At 40.4% G+C, this 16,654-nt stretch overlaps 1 protein-coding gene across 3 annotated transcripts; it reads right to left on the reverse strand.

The window, feature by feature from the left end:
* Positions 1–1,611: 1,611 nt before the first annotated feature.
* NPY2R (neuropeptide Y receptor Y2) lies at positions 1,612–16,242 on the reverse strand. Of its 3 annotated transcripts, XM_089525634.1 has the most exons (4): positions 16,001–16,242; positions 11,308–11,379; positions 10,369–10,440; positions 1,612–5,971 (listed from the first exon to the last, which is right to left on the reverse strand). In XM_089525634.1, exon 4 carries the CDS (start codon positions 5,926–5,928, stop codon positions 4,768–4,770), a length of 1,161 nt encoding a protein of 386 aa, XP_089381760.1. In that variant the 5' UTR covers positions 5,929–5,971; positions 10,369–10,440; positions 11,308–11,379; positions 16,001–16,242; the 3' UTR covers positions 1,612–4,767. The 3 variants fall into 3 exon arrangements, with proteins under 3 accessions (XP_089381760.1, XP_089381758.1, XP_089381761.1); XM_089525632.1 differs by lacking the exon at positions 10,369–10,440; XM_089525635.1 differs by lacking the exons at positions 10,369–10,440; positions 11,308–11,379 and having other exon boundaries at positions 16,001–16,039.
* Positions 16,243–16,654: the final 412 nt, after the last annotated feature.

The raw sequence follows: 16,654 nt of genomic DNA on the forward strand, positions 1-16,654 counted from the left end.
TGAGTAACACTCTTACTTGTAACAAGTTATTCCCAAGGTTTAGCAACAGCAATAGAATAGTAGTATAATTTTCTAACAAAGGCAGTAAGATATCAGTTGGTACAGGATATTCTACAAGCATGCAGAAATGTAGTCTTAGAGTCCGTGCTTTCTGTGAAGTTATCACATCACTACTTAAGCAAGGACTCAATGCCCAAATTAAACTGTGATGTATATGCTCCCTTATTATTGCCATGCTGCAGGCTACTGTCTCTTGGAAGCTTCTGTAAGTGTGTAGAAAACTGTTCAGATGCACTGAAATATCAGGATCTGGATGCTTGGAAAAGCAATCAGTGCTTTGACTCAGCTTAGCCTTGGCACTTCTTTCCAGTGCTTCAGAACAGCCACAGAAAATGGTCACGTTCACACACCAAACATTATTGTTTGTAATCACTACCAAAATTGTTACTTTAGTCACAGATTTCATGATAGACAGCCAAGCAAACTTCTCCATCCTATTTCTGGCTAGGTTTTCAATCTTTTCAGCACCTGTTTCAGTTTGGACCAATAAGGAAACAAGCTACAGCTGTGTGTTCACAAAAGTTATGATTTAGACATGTCAGAGTTTGTAAGCCAACAAGCCATGAGTTAGCACTGTAGTTTGTGGCTGGTTAACAAACCACAGCTCATTAGCAGAGATGAGTTTGCAAACTCACTAAAAGCTAGATTTCAATAGGCTAACACCAAGGCTTATTATAATTTGTTACAGCCATCCATGTAACAAACATTTTCTGGTCATATAGCAATAGTTGCCTCACTACACAATAATAAATGTGGAAGATTCTTGAAATAGGTCACATAGATGCTGACCTTTCAAATATGCATGACATTTCTTCTGATGCTTGAAATGAAGCCCACACCCTCTGACATAGAAGTCACTTAATAATAAATTACTTCTATTTCAGAGGGTGTGGGCCTCATTTTTAAGCACCAGTAGAAACAGCATGGATGTTTGCATGCCCTTCCATGATTGTGTGACTGGAACTCTGTGATTCCTATGAGAGATATGACTTGACTTCTTATTAGCTGTAGGTGTTCCCTAGCCATGCGTGAGAAAGAAAGACCTAATTTACCCCAACCCTAACACAGATGTACCCTCACATCAGTTTCTGCCAGGTTTATCTCTAGTACTGAAATTAAGATGAAATGACTTGTAGGGCAAAGAGCAGGGAGGTGAGCCATGGATAATTCAACACCCATATTGCATAGCTGTATTGTTCTTTTAGATTGTCCACACTATGCTCAATTTTATGTGTGAATAAGGCAAACCAGAACTTCAAAAACTTGCTTTCTGAAACCCCATTTTGGACCATCTTACTTCATAATTGTTTACAGTTGTCACAACAATTTCATAGTTGTCCAGAGAGCCATAAACCAAAAAAGGAGTATTTCCAAATTATGAAACAACCCTATATTTAAAAGGATAGACAATTTAAATACATCTGTTTGGGGTCCTAAGATGAGGGGAAGTGAGGTAATACTACTTGGCCTTGATAGATCTAATGAGTCACCCATCCCCCAAAGGAAATAAAAAACAAACCAATAGACATTGAAGAACTGTGCATTGTCATTTATAGCTGTGCATTTACAAGAGAGTCAGTTCTTATACCTGAGCACAAGGTAGACAACATGCATGCAAACATCATTGGTTAGAGTACGATGGCAAAGCAGCACAGTGTTGTCTTTTTTACATTCCATTTGGATTGTGTTTTTTTTTTTATCACAGAGTGTGATGGTGGGTGAAGATCGAAGGCAAGATGTGCAGCACAGGAGCACAGATGGCAAAAAGCACATAATCGCAGAGCTAGATGATCAGCCTTGAGCAGCATTTCTGCAAGATCGAATCCTGTTCCATTTTAGCATAGAGCAATAAACCACGGACATTTTCAAACCCAGTGAGTCAAGGATGCCAGCAGCTCAATCTGCAACCCATATAAGATGAACATTTGGATCTGAGTCAGTTTAATACCACTGGGAATCAGATGGCTGACCTCCAAACAAAGTATGGATCAGGCTGTAAAGATAATCTAAAAGTTCTAGCACTTGCAATTTCCTCATGACAAGCCATGTGTCAAAAGTGACTGGAGAATAAAATGGTGTGTACAGTAATATACATTTTTTACTTTTGAAAATTTCAATTCTATCCCTCATTTTCCTGTTGCTGATCTTTCCATATATATGAGTTTAAAATACAAGCTTAGACTTCTGCTTCTTTTTTTTCAATCATGAAATTGGGATGCAAAGTTATTCTGAAATCATTAAGGAGAAAGTTCTTGCTTGGATCTAGGATCACAAAAACTATAATCCTACATCCACAATGACTGGGGAATAGGCTGAGTAGATATGTACAGCTGGGATGGGCATTTTCCATTGGTCTGGAGGCCACATGTGCCATTTGCCAAGAACTTCTAAAATTAACAGACCCCTTGTATTTTGTAGCATCATTAAGGAAATAAGTTTAGCACCTTGGACAGCTGTTTTAAAGTCTGAAATAAATCATAGATTCATCACATCCAACAGGAAAGCCACCAACTGGGGGGGGGGGAATGTGGAAAAGCCCACAAATGACCCAAAATAGGCACAACTAAATTGACTCACTCTCTAGAATGTACAAAGAGGCTATTAAAGTCAATGTCTTAAAAATGGAGGTGTCAGAGGGCACAGGGGCACTAGATGCACACTACAGGAGGTGAGGCACATAGAACCTATGCAGTGTACTTTCCCCGTTTCTCGTGTATAGGAATGCCTGTAGTCTGCTAGGGATGGACAAATCTCAGTTTTGCTTTCTCTCATATTCCATTGGTTGGAGATTTAAGTTCTTTCTATTGATTAGATAAAGAAACATTAAAAGTTTGGAACTTATCAAAACAAACAGAATAAAATTTACAGCCATCCACACTAGCCAAATTCCATTGGTATCAGTATTTTCAGTATGGAAAGGATCACGTTGTTCCTGCTTTCCATGCTGAAGTGTTAGAGGAGCATGTCAAGGAAAAAAGGACTCATTCAAGGCTCTTTCAGCACAAATATGGTTGACTACACAGTAAACTGAAGCCAAACTTTTAGGAGCTAAGTACTCAAAGCTTTTTTTGTTGGGTTGGGAAAATCTTTGGATTTAAACTTTCTATAGCATGCCAGTTTTTTAAAAAAATCTCAAATACTTTCTATCAGTTATGAAGACTTTTGCAAAATTTTGGGAAGTTCTTTTGTCAAAATGTAACAAACTTACCAACTAAGCAAATATTCCATAGTGAATGGCACACAATTATTGTAAAAGAGGACAAGAGGAAGGAAACTATTTGCAGAACAATGATCAAGTGGAGATAGGCTTTTACTCAGACCAGTAGCAGAAATGGTTGGTGGTTACTTTTAAGACTAAAGAACATAATGAGATACTAGAACCATCCATAACTGACCAAGGGTACTATGATGCAACAAGTCCCAGAGCATCATGCTACTACAACTTAGTAATGGATGGTCTTTGTTTGTCCTTTTAGTCATGTATTTTAGAAATGATTTTTCAAGCTCTGAATCTTTCAAGCAAAATTCTCCTTCTTCTCCTTCCAGAAAAGGGTTGAAAAACAGGAGCACAGGATGCTGAGTACTTCCTTGCTGAATTGCCAATAACAGATTGTAAGATAATTACCACTCTGGACTCCATCTTAAATGTACAAATGTCAAGTATAACACAAAAAGAAGCCTAAGCTTACAAATCCATAGTTTGTCCTCCACATTTCTATTGCAAAAGGCTTGTAAGGAGAAGTTTACATTTTGCTAACCATGGGTCCCACTTCATCAGGCAAACAACATGCCTTAATATATAATTTTTAAAGCCTTAAAAAAAGCCACACAACTTAAACCATTGTGTGCCCTAATTTCTGGGAACCTCTTAGACACAAAAGAAACAAGCTTGAGCTTCAACAGCAATTCTTGTCTTCACCACCAGAGGGTACTTGGATCTTTTAGCCAAAAGGACTATGTGTTCCCAGCATTCATCTATTTATTGTCTGCCTCCAACTACCAATGTCTTTTCAATTCCCTACTTTTTAATATATAGAAACATTGTTAAATTCTCTATTTCTTGTGTTGCTATCCTATGTGCTTCCAATTTCTTAAGCAGCCAGAAACCAGACTAGTCTATTGCCTTGGAATTGATCTTATCCTTGATGAGAAATGGCTGAACGTTCTGAAAATGCGGAGAAAAGTTCCTTGGCCTTCTCAAATTTCCTCTGGTTTATAAAGGTTCTAATGCATTAAAAAAAGCACCTGCACCAAAGTGTTATTCTACTAACTCCCTCTGTCCATATTAATTTCTTTTAGGAGCCAAACAAGACATGCAATAGAGATGTGTGAAATCCCTGCTTTGTGCAAATTCAAGCTAGGTGAGGTGGGTTTTGAATGAGGACTATATGGTAGTGCTGAACTCTCTCTCTGTGCACTCTTTTCCCAGTCCTGCTTTACTCTTCCCCAAATTGGCATGTGCATACATATGTTTTCGCAGCTGGGCCAAATACCAGCTGGGGACAAGTTCATCAAGAAAATGGCACAGGAGAAAAGTTAAAATATTCCCCATCCCCATGGTGCCAGTACAGATTCTTCTTTCCCCACAGTATCTGGTATTTACCAAAATTTAAAGATTCATACATGTTCTTCAGCATATCCAGCTTATCTACCAAAAATATGAAAAGGTGCATTCATGCATCTTCATCCGTACATCCAATTTGGCCCTTAGACACTTGTAGGCTGTGAAAATGGTGATCCATTGCAGTGATTCTCTTTAGCTTCCAGATTCTTCTTGGCTTTGAGTGCTGGTGACACCTCAGGGTGGATGGAATCCAGCCGCTGTTCACAGCGGAAAGCTGTCAGAAAAGCTGTTCTGTAGTTGTTGTTCTTCCAGCCATAGAGGAGGGGATTGGCAAAAGTTGAGCACATAGCGATGACATGAAAGAGTGTGTAAATTAGTTTGTATTCCTGCAGATCCAACACTTTGCTGTCAATATCACTGACAAGCTGAAATATGTGAAAAGGCAGCCAGCAGACTGCAAACACCACCACAACACAGACCAACATCTTGGTAGTTTTCCGACGTCTCTGGTGGTAATGATCATTCCCTGCCCCAGGACTGACATGGTTCTTTAGTTTACACCAGATACGGATGTAAGCATATGAGATAATCACCAGAGGCAAGACGTATTGAATCAGAAGCATTGAGACACTATAGATGGTGCCATAATTTACCAGACCTTCTCTGGGCCAGGCCTCAGCACACACCACCATCTTGAAGTCATGATTCAGCTCAATGGAGAAATACTCCCGAAAGATGGCCAGAGGACTAGCTAAGAGAGCACTGCCAACCCAAGCCACCCCAATGATTAGGAAGCTGATGCGTTTGGAGATTTTGCTCTCTAGGTGGTACACAATGCAACGGTGCCGGTCCAGGGCAATCACAGTCAAAGTAACTATAGATACTTGCACTGCAAGGCCTTGAGCATAAGGCACTAGATGACACAGTACTGGGCCAAGCTTCCATTCTCCCAGCAATGTGTAAACTAAAGTGAAAGGAAGACAAAGTGTGTTCACCAGCAGATCAGCTACTGCCAAATTGGCAATGAAGAAGTTAGTCACAGTGCGCATGCTCTTGAACTTGATCACCACATGAATCACCAAGGAGTTTCCCACTAAACCTAGCAGGATAATAACACAATAGGCACAGATAAGAACTATCTGCACCTCAACCAAATTTGTGCTGTCTTTCAGATCTTGTTTTGGGTCAGCTGGCAGGTTATTGTATGGTTTGGAAAGCCCTGGCAAGTTCAGTCTGGAGTACAGGTCCATTTTAGTTAGACTTGTCCAGTTCCCTGTTGTTTTTGATCCTCCTGTTAGCCCCATGTTCTTTGCACAGATGAATTCAAAACATCAGTTAAGGTTTTCCCTGTGGAAAAAAACAAGAAAATGGCTATGTTAAAAAGAAGATAAAAACTAGACAGAAAAAGTAGCCAAAATTAGAAGTGTAAGAGAACCAGTGAAGCAGGATTAGATTTGTGAGGGATTCAATTACCCAGGTTTCTAAAAAGTACAGAAAGCCTCCATAGACAGCAGTTCACTGGCAAGGACTATTTCTCCATTGTAGACAGTTGTAGTCTACACATAAGAGACAATGAAACAAGGATGGCTTGGTGGGAAAGCCCTGGAAGGCTCATCCCTGCCTCCTTGCCTCTTGTATAGGCCATAAAATGTTGTCTTGATCAAAAGGTTCTACTCTACAAGAAGTGGGCCCCAAAACAAGGCATTCCAAGAGCATTTCATGAGAGGCCTTGGGTTTGCTGGATCTAAAGCCCTTTCATTTGTCAGCCCCATTAAAAAAAAAAAAGACCAAGAGTACACTAAAGACAGATTAGCAAGGAAGGGATCCACCCATCAATCCCCCAAGTTTCATTCTTAGCTGAAGTGAACCAACAGAGTTTATGCAATGGAAGCCCTGCTCTATGCCCCAGAATCATCCACTACATTCCCCATGTTATTTGTGTGTGCACGCGTGTACATACACACACACACACACACACACACACACAGGGAAATTCCTAAAAGTAAGTGAGTGGGTGTATGTGTGTGTGTGTAAGCCACTGAAATAATTCTAACAGCCTTCTGGTTTGAAATTAAATGTTCATCCTCGTGGCTTAGTAAGGTAATTCTGTATGGGTTAGTTCAAGAAAAAGAAATAATGAAAGAAGCCTTAGGTGCATGTCCCTGCATTTCCTCGCATTCATTTCTCATTAGATTTATTCTTCTCTGTTTTGTGCTCATTCCTCCCTTGCACCCCCACCACTGTTGGAACTGAGACTGTCACATACCTCAGGGCTGCACTAATCTTTGTTTCCATGTTTTGTAAGGCACCATATATGAGAGGAAGGCAGGAAGTAAATTAAAATCAACTGGTATGTGTTGTAATAGATCTTCAAGGGTTTCTGACTCCCAATAGTCTAACAATATCAAATAAACCTCCCAGCCACAAGAAAATTCCTTCCATGCCTTGCTTCCTGCAATTCACTCATCTCCCGACTTTGGTGTTCCTCAGCTCTAAAAACATTTGTCTTTGACCAGGTTTTGTTCAGCTATACTGGCCAGCTTTAGAGTTGTATCAGGATCCTTGATTTAGTCCTAGAGTAGGAGACACTTAAATCTGTACCTGCAAGCCATCCCAGTTTATGGTCCATATGTTGTAGTAAATCTGCAATGAATAATCTTAGACCTTGAAATTGAATCCACCCCTCCTGGGGTCCCAGTCTGCTCCCCTAAGATCTACACACCTACAGATTTACATACCCTTTCACATGACAACAACGTTTGGTGTCTTGACAGTTTATGTATATTTCTCCCCAGCACCCCATTCTGAAAAGTTTCTTCTAAGGCTTAGTTAATGACAATAAAAGTGTTAAGCTAACACAGACTGACTTTCTTTCAGAATATACGCAAAGTATATTCCACAAGCCTGAAGTCTACCAACCTCTAATGTTCAGTGAAGCCTAATAAAAAAATAATATGTAGTCACATAATGTAATATGCATATATTGACCACAAAGTGTTTGTCAAACCATAATAATTCCAACATCTCTATTTTGTGCTATAGTTCATTTTCTACAATGTATTTTCTCTATCTATCTATCTATCTATCTATCTATCTATCTATCTATCTATCTATCTATCTATTTGTTGCTCCTTTGTTTGCAGTCTGTCAAAATCCTCTTCTTCCACCCACAAATGAAATAAGATAACATCACTACTGGGAAAAGCAACAAGGACATCCATTGTCACAAACTGTTAGCCAAGTCCAAGTTGATGTTTACAAAATATTCCCACAGAAGGCAATGGGAAAGTCTGTGTTTCGTTCAATAACAAAATCCTGTATTTGAACACAATGGTCTTCCAGACAGAGGGAAAGAGCAAAGCTAGATTTACCACCATGTTCAGTAAGATAAAGTGTACAGGCAAACAAGTGTCACAGTTACATCAGGTGATTTGCAGTAGTAGTCTTTCAGTATCTTATAGCTATTTACTATACCCTACAGAATGCGTAGGCAACTTCTGAGGGTCACATCTCCATTCTTTAAAATGGCTTTTCTAATCTAAAAACAGGCACAGCAGGGAAAATAAATTTCAATGGCAAAGCATGCCTCCAAAGGGTTCTGTGGGCTGTAGTTTGCCCTTAGGTGGTCTTTTTTTATGGGGCAAGAGGCAGTTCTGTGGGGCTGTTGCCTGCACCAGGGGTACACACAGGCCATGCTTTCAACACCTTTGTCAGCACCAGGGGTGGCAATCCCCAGATGTTGGACTGCAACTCCCAGCATCACTAACTTTGGTGATAGTGGGAATTACAGTCCAACAATGCTTAGACTCCCAACATCATTCAACAGGATTTGAGAAATTAATTCTAAAATGTCTGCTTTTCCCAAAGGCATCTCAGACTTGTTCTTTCTTGTCAGTATATTCTCCTCTTGGACCCTTTCCTTTCCCTGATTTCTCTGTCTCCTCCTGCTTCTCTCCAGCAACAAACATTTATCTCAACTGTCTCCTGATCTTATCACTCACCAGTGGAAACTGTAACTTGCTGTACTTATAAATCAACATTTTATCCTGAAATATATTGTGCTACTATGAAGGCATCATCCATTTAGCTACGTTCTGCTGCATGGTTGTCCATGCACTGTGAAGCTGTCACCAAACTGTGTAAACACAGCAAAACAGCTACATATGGATTTGTCACATGACACAGAAATTACTTTCCTTGGTAAAAGGACTCTTCATGCATAAGGAAAAATATTGCATTTGAAGCATCTTTCAAGGAATTAAGTTAACCTTTGTGGCAGAAACATACTGTTCTTTCCACTGAAGATTTGAAAATGATATCCTCCATCAAAGGGGTTTTTAGAAGTAAGGTTTCAAATAGGAGAAAATCAACAAAATAGTCCTGCTTTAGCCCACACACACAATTCTTTTTAAACTGGCTGTAGGAATGTTTGACAGTGACATCTACAACTGTTCAGACAGGTGTAATACACAAAGGGTTTTTTTCCCCTTCAAAAGGCTAGTATAACAGAACAGCTTGCTTCAAACAGTACAAACTGTACCCTTGAATAAGCAGTTATTAAAAAACAAACAAACCAGAATCCATCTTTAATGCTGTGGGGTGAGTCTATAACACATTAACTTTGAAACTAAATTTAAAATACATTTAAAAATAGCCTTAGGTAACTTTGGTGGTAGAATACATTGGAATTAGTATTTGAAGATCAAGACAGAAAAAGAAGCATCACTATTTTGCACCCAACAAAAACTTTCAGGAAATGGCCAAAAGAAAAAAGGCCCAGATCTTACTTCTATATGTATTTAATCACACCTTCTGTTGCTTCATTCATATAAACTAAAGGTGGGCAACTTGTGGTCTGCCAAATGTTGTTGGACTGCAGCTCCTATCAACCCACATCAGCGGCTAGTAGGTCCCATGTCAGTAGAGAAGAAAATCTACTTCATCCAGTCCAACCCCTGCCATGCAGGAACTCTCAGTCAAAGAATCCCATCCAGCCTATGTTTAAAGACCTCCAAGGAGGGAGACTCCACCACTCTCCGAGGAAGTGTGTTCACAATATGGCTGTTACTGCTTAATGGCTTGTGCCTGGTAAGCTACTTGGCTGAGCCAACAGGCTACATGGGAAACCTCAAGAACAGGCAACCTGGCACCCTCCAGCAGTTTGGGACTCCAATTCCAATGAGCTCAGTCAGCATGGGATATGATAATTGGAGGTTGTGAGCACTGTAATTCAAGACATCTAGAGCACCACATCTTGCGTACCCCCATATGCACTGCATGCTTCATCTTAATCTCAGGGGCTGTCACTGAAGCTGTCTAGATCATCCAGTAGATGTAGACCCTGACAATACAAGTGAATGCCATGGGTAGCATTGTGTTACCAGAATCCATCCTTTGTGGCAGATTAACTTGCCCTGGGCACTGTTTGTCCAGATGCTATTCTGCATGAAGACAAGTCCTAGCCTAAGTCAATGAGAACTTAATGAGCCATCCTAGCCTTATTGAAATTCTATATTGCTTCTTTCTACAGCATGGCCCAGGTACAGTACGTTTTCTATAACTTATGTGTTCTGTTCTTTATGAGTACCATATGTGGAAAACAAAGATATTTATCCCCCCCCCAAAAAAAATCGATGGTGTGATTCTGAATTGCAAGGCATCCCTGCAGCTGTTTAGAAAGAACAAAATTGGCTCAAGACATTTTGCTGCCTGGGGCAAAGACAACATATACATACACCACTTACCTATCATGCTGATAAGAATGGCAGCTGATTCTTAGTTCAACCTTCACCATGGATTAGCAGCCCCCACTACAACTAATAATAATAATAATAATAAAATTTTATTTCTATACCGCTATTCCAAGGATCACAGCTGAATAAAAACAGTTAAAACATCACAACTTGGGTTCCTAGGGCAAGAGGTTCCCTTAGGAAGAGCAGTAAGAACTTAAAATGTAATAGGATGAGCTGTTGGCACATACAGTTCTGATCTCCAACAGGCTCAGAAGCAGTGTGGGTCTAGTGATGGCACTGATGTAGACTGCTGCTACACTACAGAATTAATGCAGACTGACATTGTTTTAACTGTCATGGCTCCATCATATGGAATCCTGGGGTTAGCAGTTTGTTGTGGCACCAGAGCTCTTGGACACAGAAGGTTAAATATTTCACAAAACTACAAATCCCAGAATTCCATACCATTGAGCGATGGCAGTTAAAAACATTGTCAAACGTAAGTGTAGATGCAGCCATAGTGAATCTACTCTAAGTTTCAGTCTGAATTTTAAAGGATCTACGCAAGGTGCCAAACCTCTTTGAGGCACAGGGATCAACCCCTTGAATATTTCCTTTAAATTTTGATTAAAACCCACAGCAGATTCACCACACCACTGAAATGGAAGTTACCAGTTGCTGTGTTCATCTCCTCCCAAAATAAACAATTCATCTGTGATTTAAACTAACTGCTTCATCTCTTTTCCTACACTTCACTTTTGCACAGAAGTGCCAAGCTGAAGAAAAGAGGACACAGATATTCCTGAAGAAAATTTTCAAAACTGATTCAAAAGGCATTTTAATTGGGACTTGTAAGATCCATGTTCAGGTTCTCACCAAGGAACAACATACACTGGGTGGTGGGTGATTCAAGTACAGTAAGTCTCATTCTCTCTTAGTCTGACCTACCTTGCAGGACTGCTGTGAGAAGGCAGAGAACCATGTATGCTGCCTTAATTTGTCTTGATGAGAAAGTAGGACCTAAACATAATAAATACACCAATAAATAGTTGAAAAAATAAGTTCACTTAGGAATATCACACCCCATCCCTTATGACTTACAATATCTTTGTTGAGCTATTGCAAAATGGAAAGATTGCATCTTGATACAAAAAAGAGCCAGCATGGTGTAGTGGTTTGGTCTACAGCTCCAGTGATCAGGGTTTAATTCCCCTTGGAATCATGGAATCCCAGTGGGTGACCTGATGAGTCACACACTCTCAGCCCCAGAAAACCCCATGAGACATTTTCCTTAGGTTTGCCATAAGTCAGAAAGAACGTGAAGGCATACAAAAACAAGCATGCTGAAATGTTGATGATTTATGGCAAGAATGGTGGAGGTGCCAAAGCTAATAATGCACTTGAAGAAGTTCACATCTATTGAGAGTTGGGAGAAGGGAAAAGCAAATGAGAGCTGAAATGCAAGTGCAAATCCATCTTCCTCCATAACTGGGATAGAGACTAGCCCCCTGGGTACTTAGAAATTGATTATAGTTATTCTCATGATTCTCATGAATCAACGCTATATGATTCATGTACACACCTAAGTACAGTTTCAAAAATGACTTTTAAAACAAATGAATATTGGTATTTTGATGCCCTTTATAAATTTGCAGCAGTAGATTGCTGCTCTGGGTGCCAGAGCACCATCCTACCACTTCTCAGTTATGAAAGGCTTCAGCCTGTCATTATATTCATTCATCTCGGGAAATTAAAAAAAGGCTGGAATAGTGTACTTGTATTTGTGTTGTTAAATCATGTGTATAAGGAATGTATCATGTGTATTTTATTTTTTTTAACAAATGTTGAAAAATCAAATAAAAAGATTCCCCCCCCCCCCCCCCAATATATATTCATTCATCTTTAAAGTTACTTCCTAAAGTCTGGAAAAGGTTTTTCCAATGAGAACTAAAAGGGTATTTTAAGAATACTTTGTAAAATTGCATTGCATCCTGACCTTAAACATGTTTATTCAGGACTTACCCTGATTCAGAGGGCTGTTATTAAAGTAGAACCAAATCTGGGATAGTCACTAAGACTGATGGACTTGCTGTTCAAAAAGGTTTCCATTTTTGTTCAGCTAAGCTGTCCACTCTATCTCCCCTTTTATCTCGAAGAAGTTATACAAAAAAGCATCACCTTAAAAGAGTGCAATTTTAAAAAATTAAAATAAATTGTTCTTCTCAGTGCAATATACTTAAATCTAACTATGCTCCAGAATTCTACCTTTTTAAACACATTTGTTGTTGTTGTTGACCCCCAAGTCATTTGTTACTTATGTCAACCCTAAGACAAACCTATCACAGGGTTTGGGGGTTTTTTGGGTTTTTTTGGCAATTTTCTTCAGAAAGGGTTTGTCACTGTCATCCTCTGAGGTTGAGAGAGTGTGACTTGCCCAAGAGCACCCCGTGGGTTTTTATGCTCGAGTGGGAAATCGGACCCTGACCTCCAGTGTCATAATCCAATACTCAAACCACTACACCATGCTGGCTCTACACATATGGGCAACACAAGGAATTCTGCTGCTGCTATTGTGTACCTTCATATTGACTCTAAATTATGGCAAATCTTAAGATTAATTCAGAGGAGGTTCATCATTGCCTTCCTCTCAGGCTGAGACAGTAAGGCTGCATCTACACTGCAGAAATAAAGCAGTTTGAACACCACTTTAACTGCCATGGCTCAATATTGTGGAATTCTCGGATTTGCAGTTTGGTGAGGCACTAGAGCTCACTGACAGGGAAGGTTAAATATCTCACATAATTCTGGGATTTGTAGTTTTCCCTATTAGAGAGCTTTGGTGCCCCACCAAACAACAAATCCCAGAATTCCACAGCATTGAGCCGTGGCAGTTAAAGTGGTGTGTCAAACTACTTTTTTTCTGCAGTGTGGCAGCAGCCAAAGACTTGCTCAAGATCATCCAATGGCTTTCCATAATAGAGCAGGGATTCAGCCTCTGGGTGTCTTGGCGTCTTAATCCAACACTTAAACTACTACACCACACTGGCTTTACCAGGGATGCACACAGTTAGAAATATATCTCAGACACCCATCCACTGGTTTTTATGCCATCTAGTCTGATGAAGAGCACACAGACAGTCCTATGGTGTATGGAAATCAATCTTCAAAGAATTCAAAGGCCAGGAGCTTTTTATTACAGATGATTACAGTGTCACCTTCCAAGCTTAATTTAGCTATAAAGGACACAGTAGATTTAAGGGACACATTAAATTTTTTTCCAACTACAATAAAATATATCCCACTTATAATGGAATAGTATCTAGAGGAGTATGGGTTAGACCTGAATGAGAAATCAAAAGAAATCAAGAACTTTACTAAAGACCTTCTTTTAGTGGAGATGACAACTGCCAGAATAGGTTTATTGATGTTTGTTGATACATTCATTTTTGTACTCTCCTTGAGAATGTGGTTATGAGAATGGCCACAATGACTACTTCCATTTGAAAATTTACCATCACACCATCGGCATTTTGGCTGGACTTCACAAAGCTAGGGATTAGCTGAGGATCTGGACTTTTTTCTTCCCCTTTACAAACGGACGTAAAAGATTACAACTCAAAGCACTCTACATTCATTCCCAACCAAGAGAGGAAAAAATATCAATAGTAACCTTTAAAATAAAACAAGGATGTAAAATTAAACTCAAAAGTATCCTAGTACTTCACAATCAATCGTTCTTTCGCCAGCATTTCTTCAGCTTTTCTAACCCACCTCTCATCACTAAAAAGATTAGCTAAGGCCGTCTCTCTTGCCATCAGAATTTTATATCCTTGTTTAAAGTGTTCTGCTGAGTTAGCTTCATCTGAGGAAGAATTATCTTGGCAGCAGAAGTTGGGAAAAGAAATAAACATACTTGGGAATCTAAGAAACACAAGCAGAGGGCAAATTGCATTTGGTTAACAAATGGTGAAATTAGGCTCGATTCAGGTCTAAGAAACCCATTGTATTATCTGCAAAGTCTCATTCTGGATGGGGCTTTTGCTCAAAATCACATTGTATTGAATAATTAATATCTCTCTACGTCTTTTTTCCCTTTCTTCCAAAACATCCTGCGTTTTCCCTCCTCTTGTTTCAGGACTAGACTGTGTGTGTCTTGCACACTTCTTGTGTGGCACAGCCAGGCAAAGGCCAATACAAATTTTGCATCTTTTCAATACAAATTTGGCTCCAATCAGTTCAGCCACATCTCCGCATCTCAACTATATTTTTGCAAATCGTAACAGCATTTGACAATGCCGCAACTAGTTTGCAACTAGTCCTCACATACCAGTGGCATATATATGTCTGGATCTGGCTTCCACTCCACCAAACGCATCTGAGGAAGTATCCTGTAGTCTACAAAAGCTCCTGCTGCCAGTTTCTTTCTTTCAGTTAGCCTCAAAGGTGCTACAAGATCTCTCTACATACTAGTTTGCAACTTTCTGCGATGAAGGAACTATTATCAGTTTGGAAAGCATTAAGAGAGAGAGAGAGAGATTTGACACTTGAATCAATCTGATGCATTATTCATAGTACATAACCTATTTAAGAAAGAGATTAGAGTTAGCTGAGATTATCCTGGGTTTAAATACAATCAACACATACAAAACAGACATTATCCTAGGTTTAAATATGTTCAACATATACAAGACTAAGATTATCCTAGGTTTAAATACATTCAACACATACAAAACTGAGATTCTCCTAGGTTTAAACACATTCAACGCATACAAGACCAAGATAGTCCTAGATTTAAAATACATTCAACACATTGAAGACAGAGATTATCCTGGGTTTAATATGGGCTTAATATGCTCAACACACACTCTTTGTGTGTGTGTAACTGTCACCAGAAAAGAAAAGAAACAAACAATTTAGCTTTCTTTCCAGGGCTGCTGAATTATTGACTGATAACCTTTTTAAGTGGGATGGAAAAGGGGGGGGGGGTAAGGAGAGAGAAAGATGGAGTGCGTTAAAACCTACATGAAAAAACAGAGCTATGTTGCAAAATGCTGCCTGGCTGCTTTTTTGTTGTTGTTAATTACCTTTTTATTAGTATTATAACCTGCCTGCTATAGTATTTTTTAAAAAATCTTTTACCTAATATTCCACATACTGATTGCTAAGTACATTAAATAAATCAATAAATACATTCTCAGACCCTAAAGTGCCAGTCACCTATAGCCCCAAATCCTTACTATACCCTGGTTTTTAAAAAATCAGCTCCAAAGTCTGCCTAATAGGTGGGTCTATATGTGCCTCCTGATGGCCACCCTATGGATTGCATAGGGTTTCTCTATTAGGGTTTCTGCGTGGGATTGAACCCATTTGTGGAGTTCCCTAGGCAAGGGATCCACTCCGAGGGGCTTTTGCAGGTGCCTTCCTCTTGGAATGCAGCACCACGGTGGTCTCCCATCCAAGTCCTAACCAGGGCTGACCCTGCTTAGCTTGCAAGCTCAGGAAGCAGCTGGTGCCTTCAGAGACTATGCACTCCCAGATTCTCAGGACTTTTTCGGTTGGGGAAGAAAGCACCTCAGAAGGTATGCCAAGGCTACAAGAGAGAGAGAAAGAGAAAGAGCTGGTTTCCAGCATGGCTTTTTACCTGAAATCTCCCCGGCAGCGAGCGAGCGAGGTCCTTTCCCTCGAGGGTCCAAGGAGGAAGGGAAGGGAAGGAGGCAGGCAGGGAATGGGATCCTCCTTCCCCTTCTTCCAAACGCCTCCTGCTCCCTCCCAGAGCTGCTCCCTCTCTGACTCCTGCAAAGGAGGATGATCAGCTCCTGGAACCAGAAGTCAGCAGCAGAGGCGGCGTCCAAGTTTTAAAGCAGGCTCCCAGGTGTAGTTGGGGACTCCAGCTCCCATCCTCCCCTGCCTGGGCTCCTCTGCCTGGCGGCTGCTGGGAGTCGCAATCCCAGCAGCTCTTGGGTGGAGCCTCTCCTCCTCCTCCTTTGGAAAGGGCTGGGAAAGAGCAGAGAAGAAGAGGAGGGTCTCTGGGAAAGGCATGGAGGACGCCCCGGGGGAAGGGAGGACAGAAAGGCCTCGCCTAGTAAGCCTTTAGGAATCCCTCCTGGACAGGAAAAGGGGGGGATGGAGGACGGGTCCTGGAAAAGGAGGACCTCCCGTCACCTGGTCAGGCTCAAAATGGAGGACATTTAGGAATCCCTCTTGGACAGAAAAGTGGGAATAGAGGACACGTCCTGGAAAAGGAGGACCTCCAGTCACCTGCTCGGGCTTAATGGAGGACGTTTGGGGGTCCCTC

The sequence above is a fragment of the Sceloporus occidentalis genome, unplaced genomic scaffold, assembly GCF_023333645.1.
Source record: "Sceloporus occidentalis isolate IW3139 unplaced genomic scaffold, rSceOcc1.0.p SCAF_5, whole genome shotgun sequence".
Taxonomy (NCBI): Eukaryota; Metazoa; Chordata; class Lepidosauria; order Squamata; family Phrynosomatidae; genus Sceloporus; species Sceloporus occidentalis.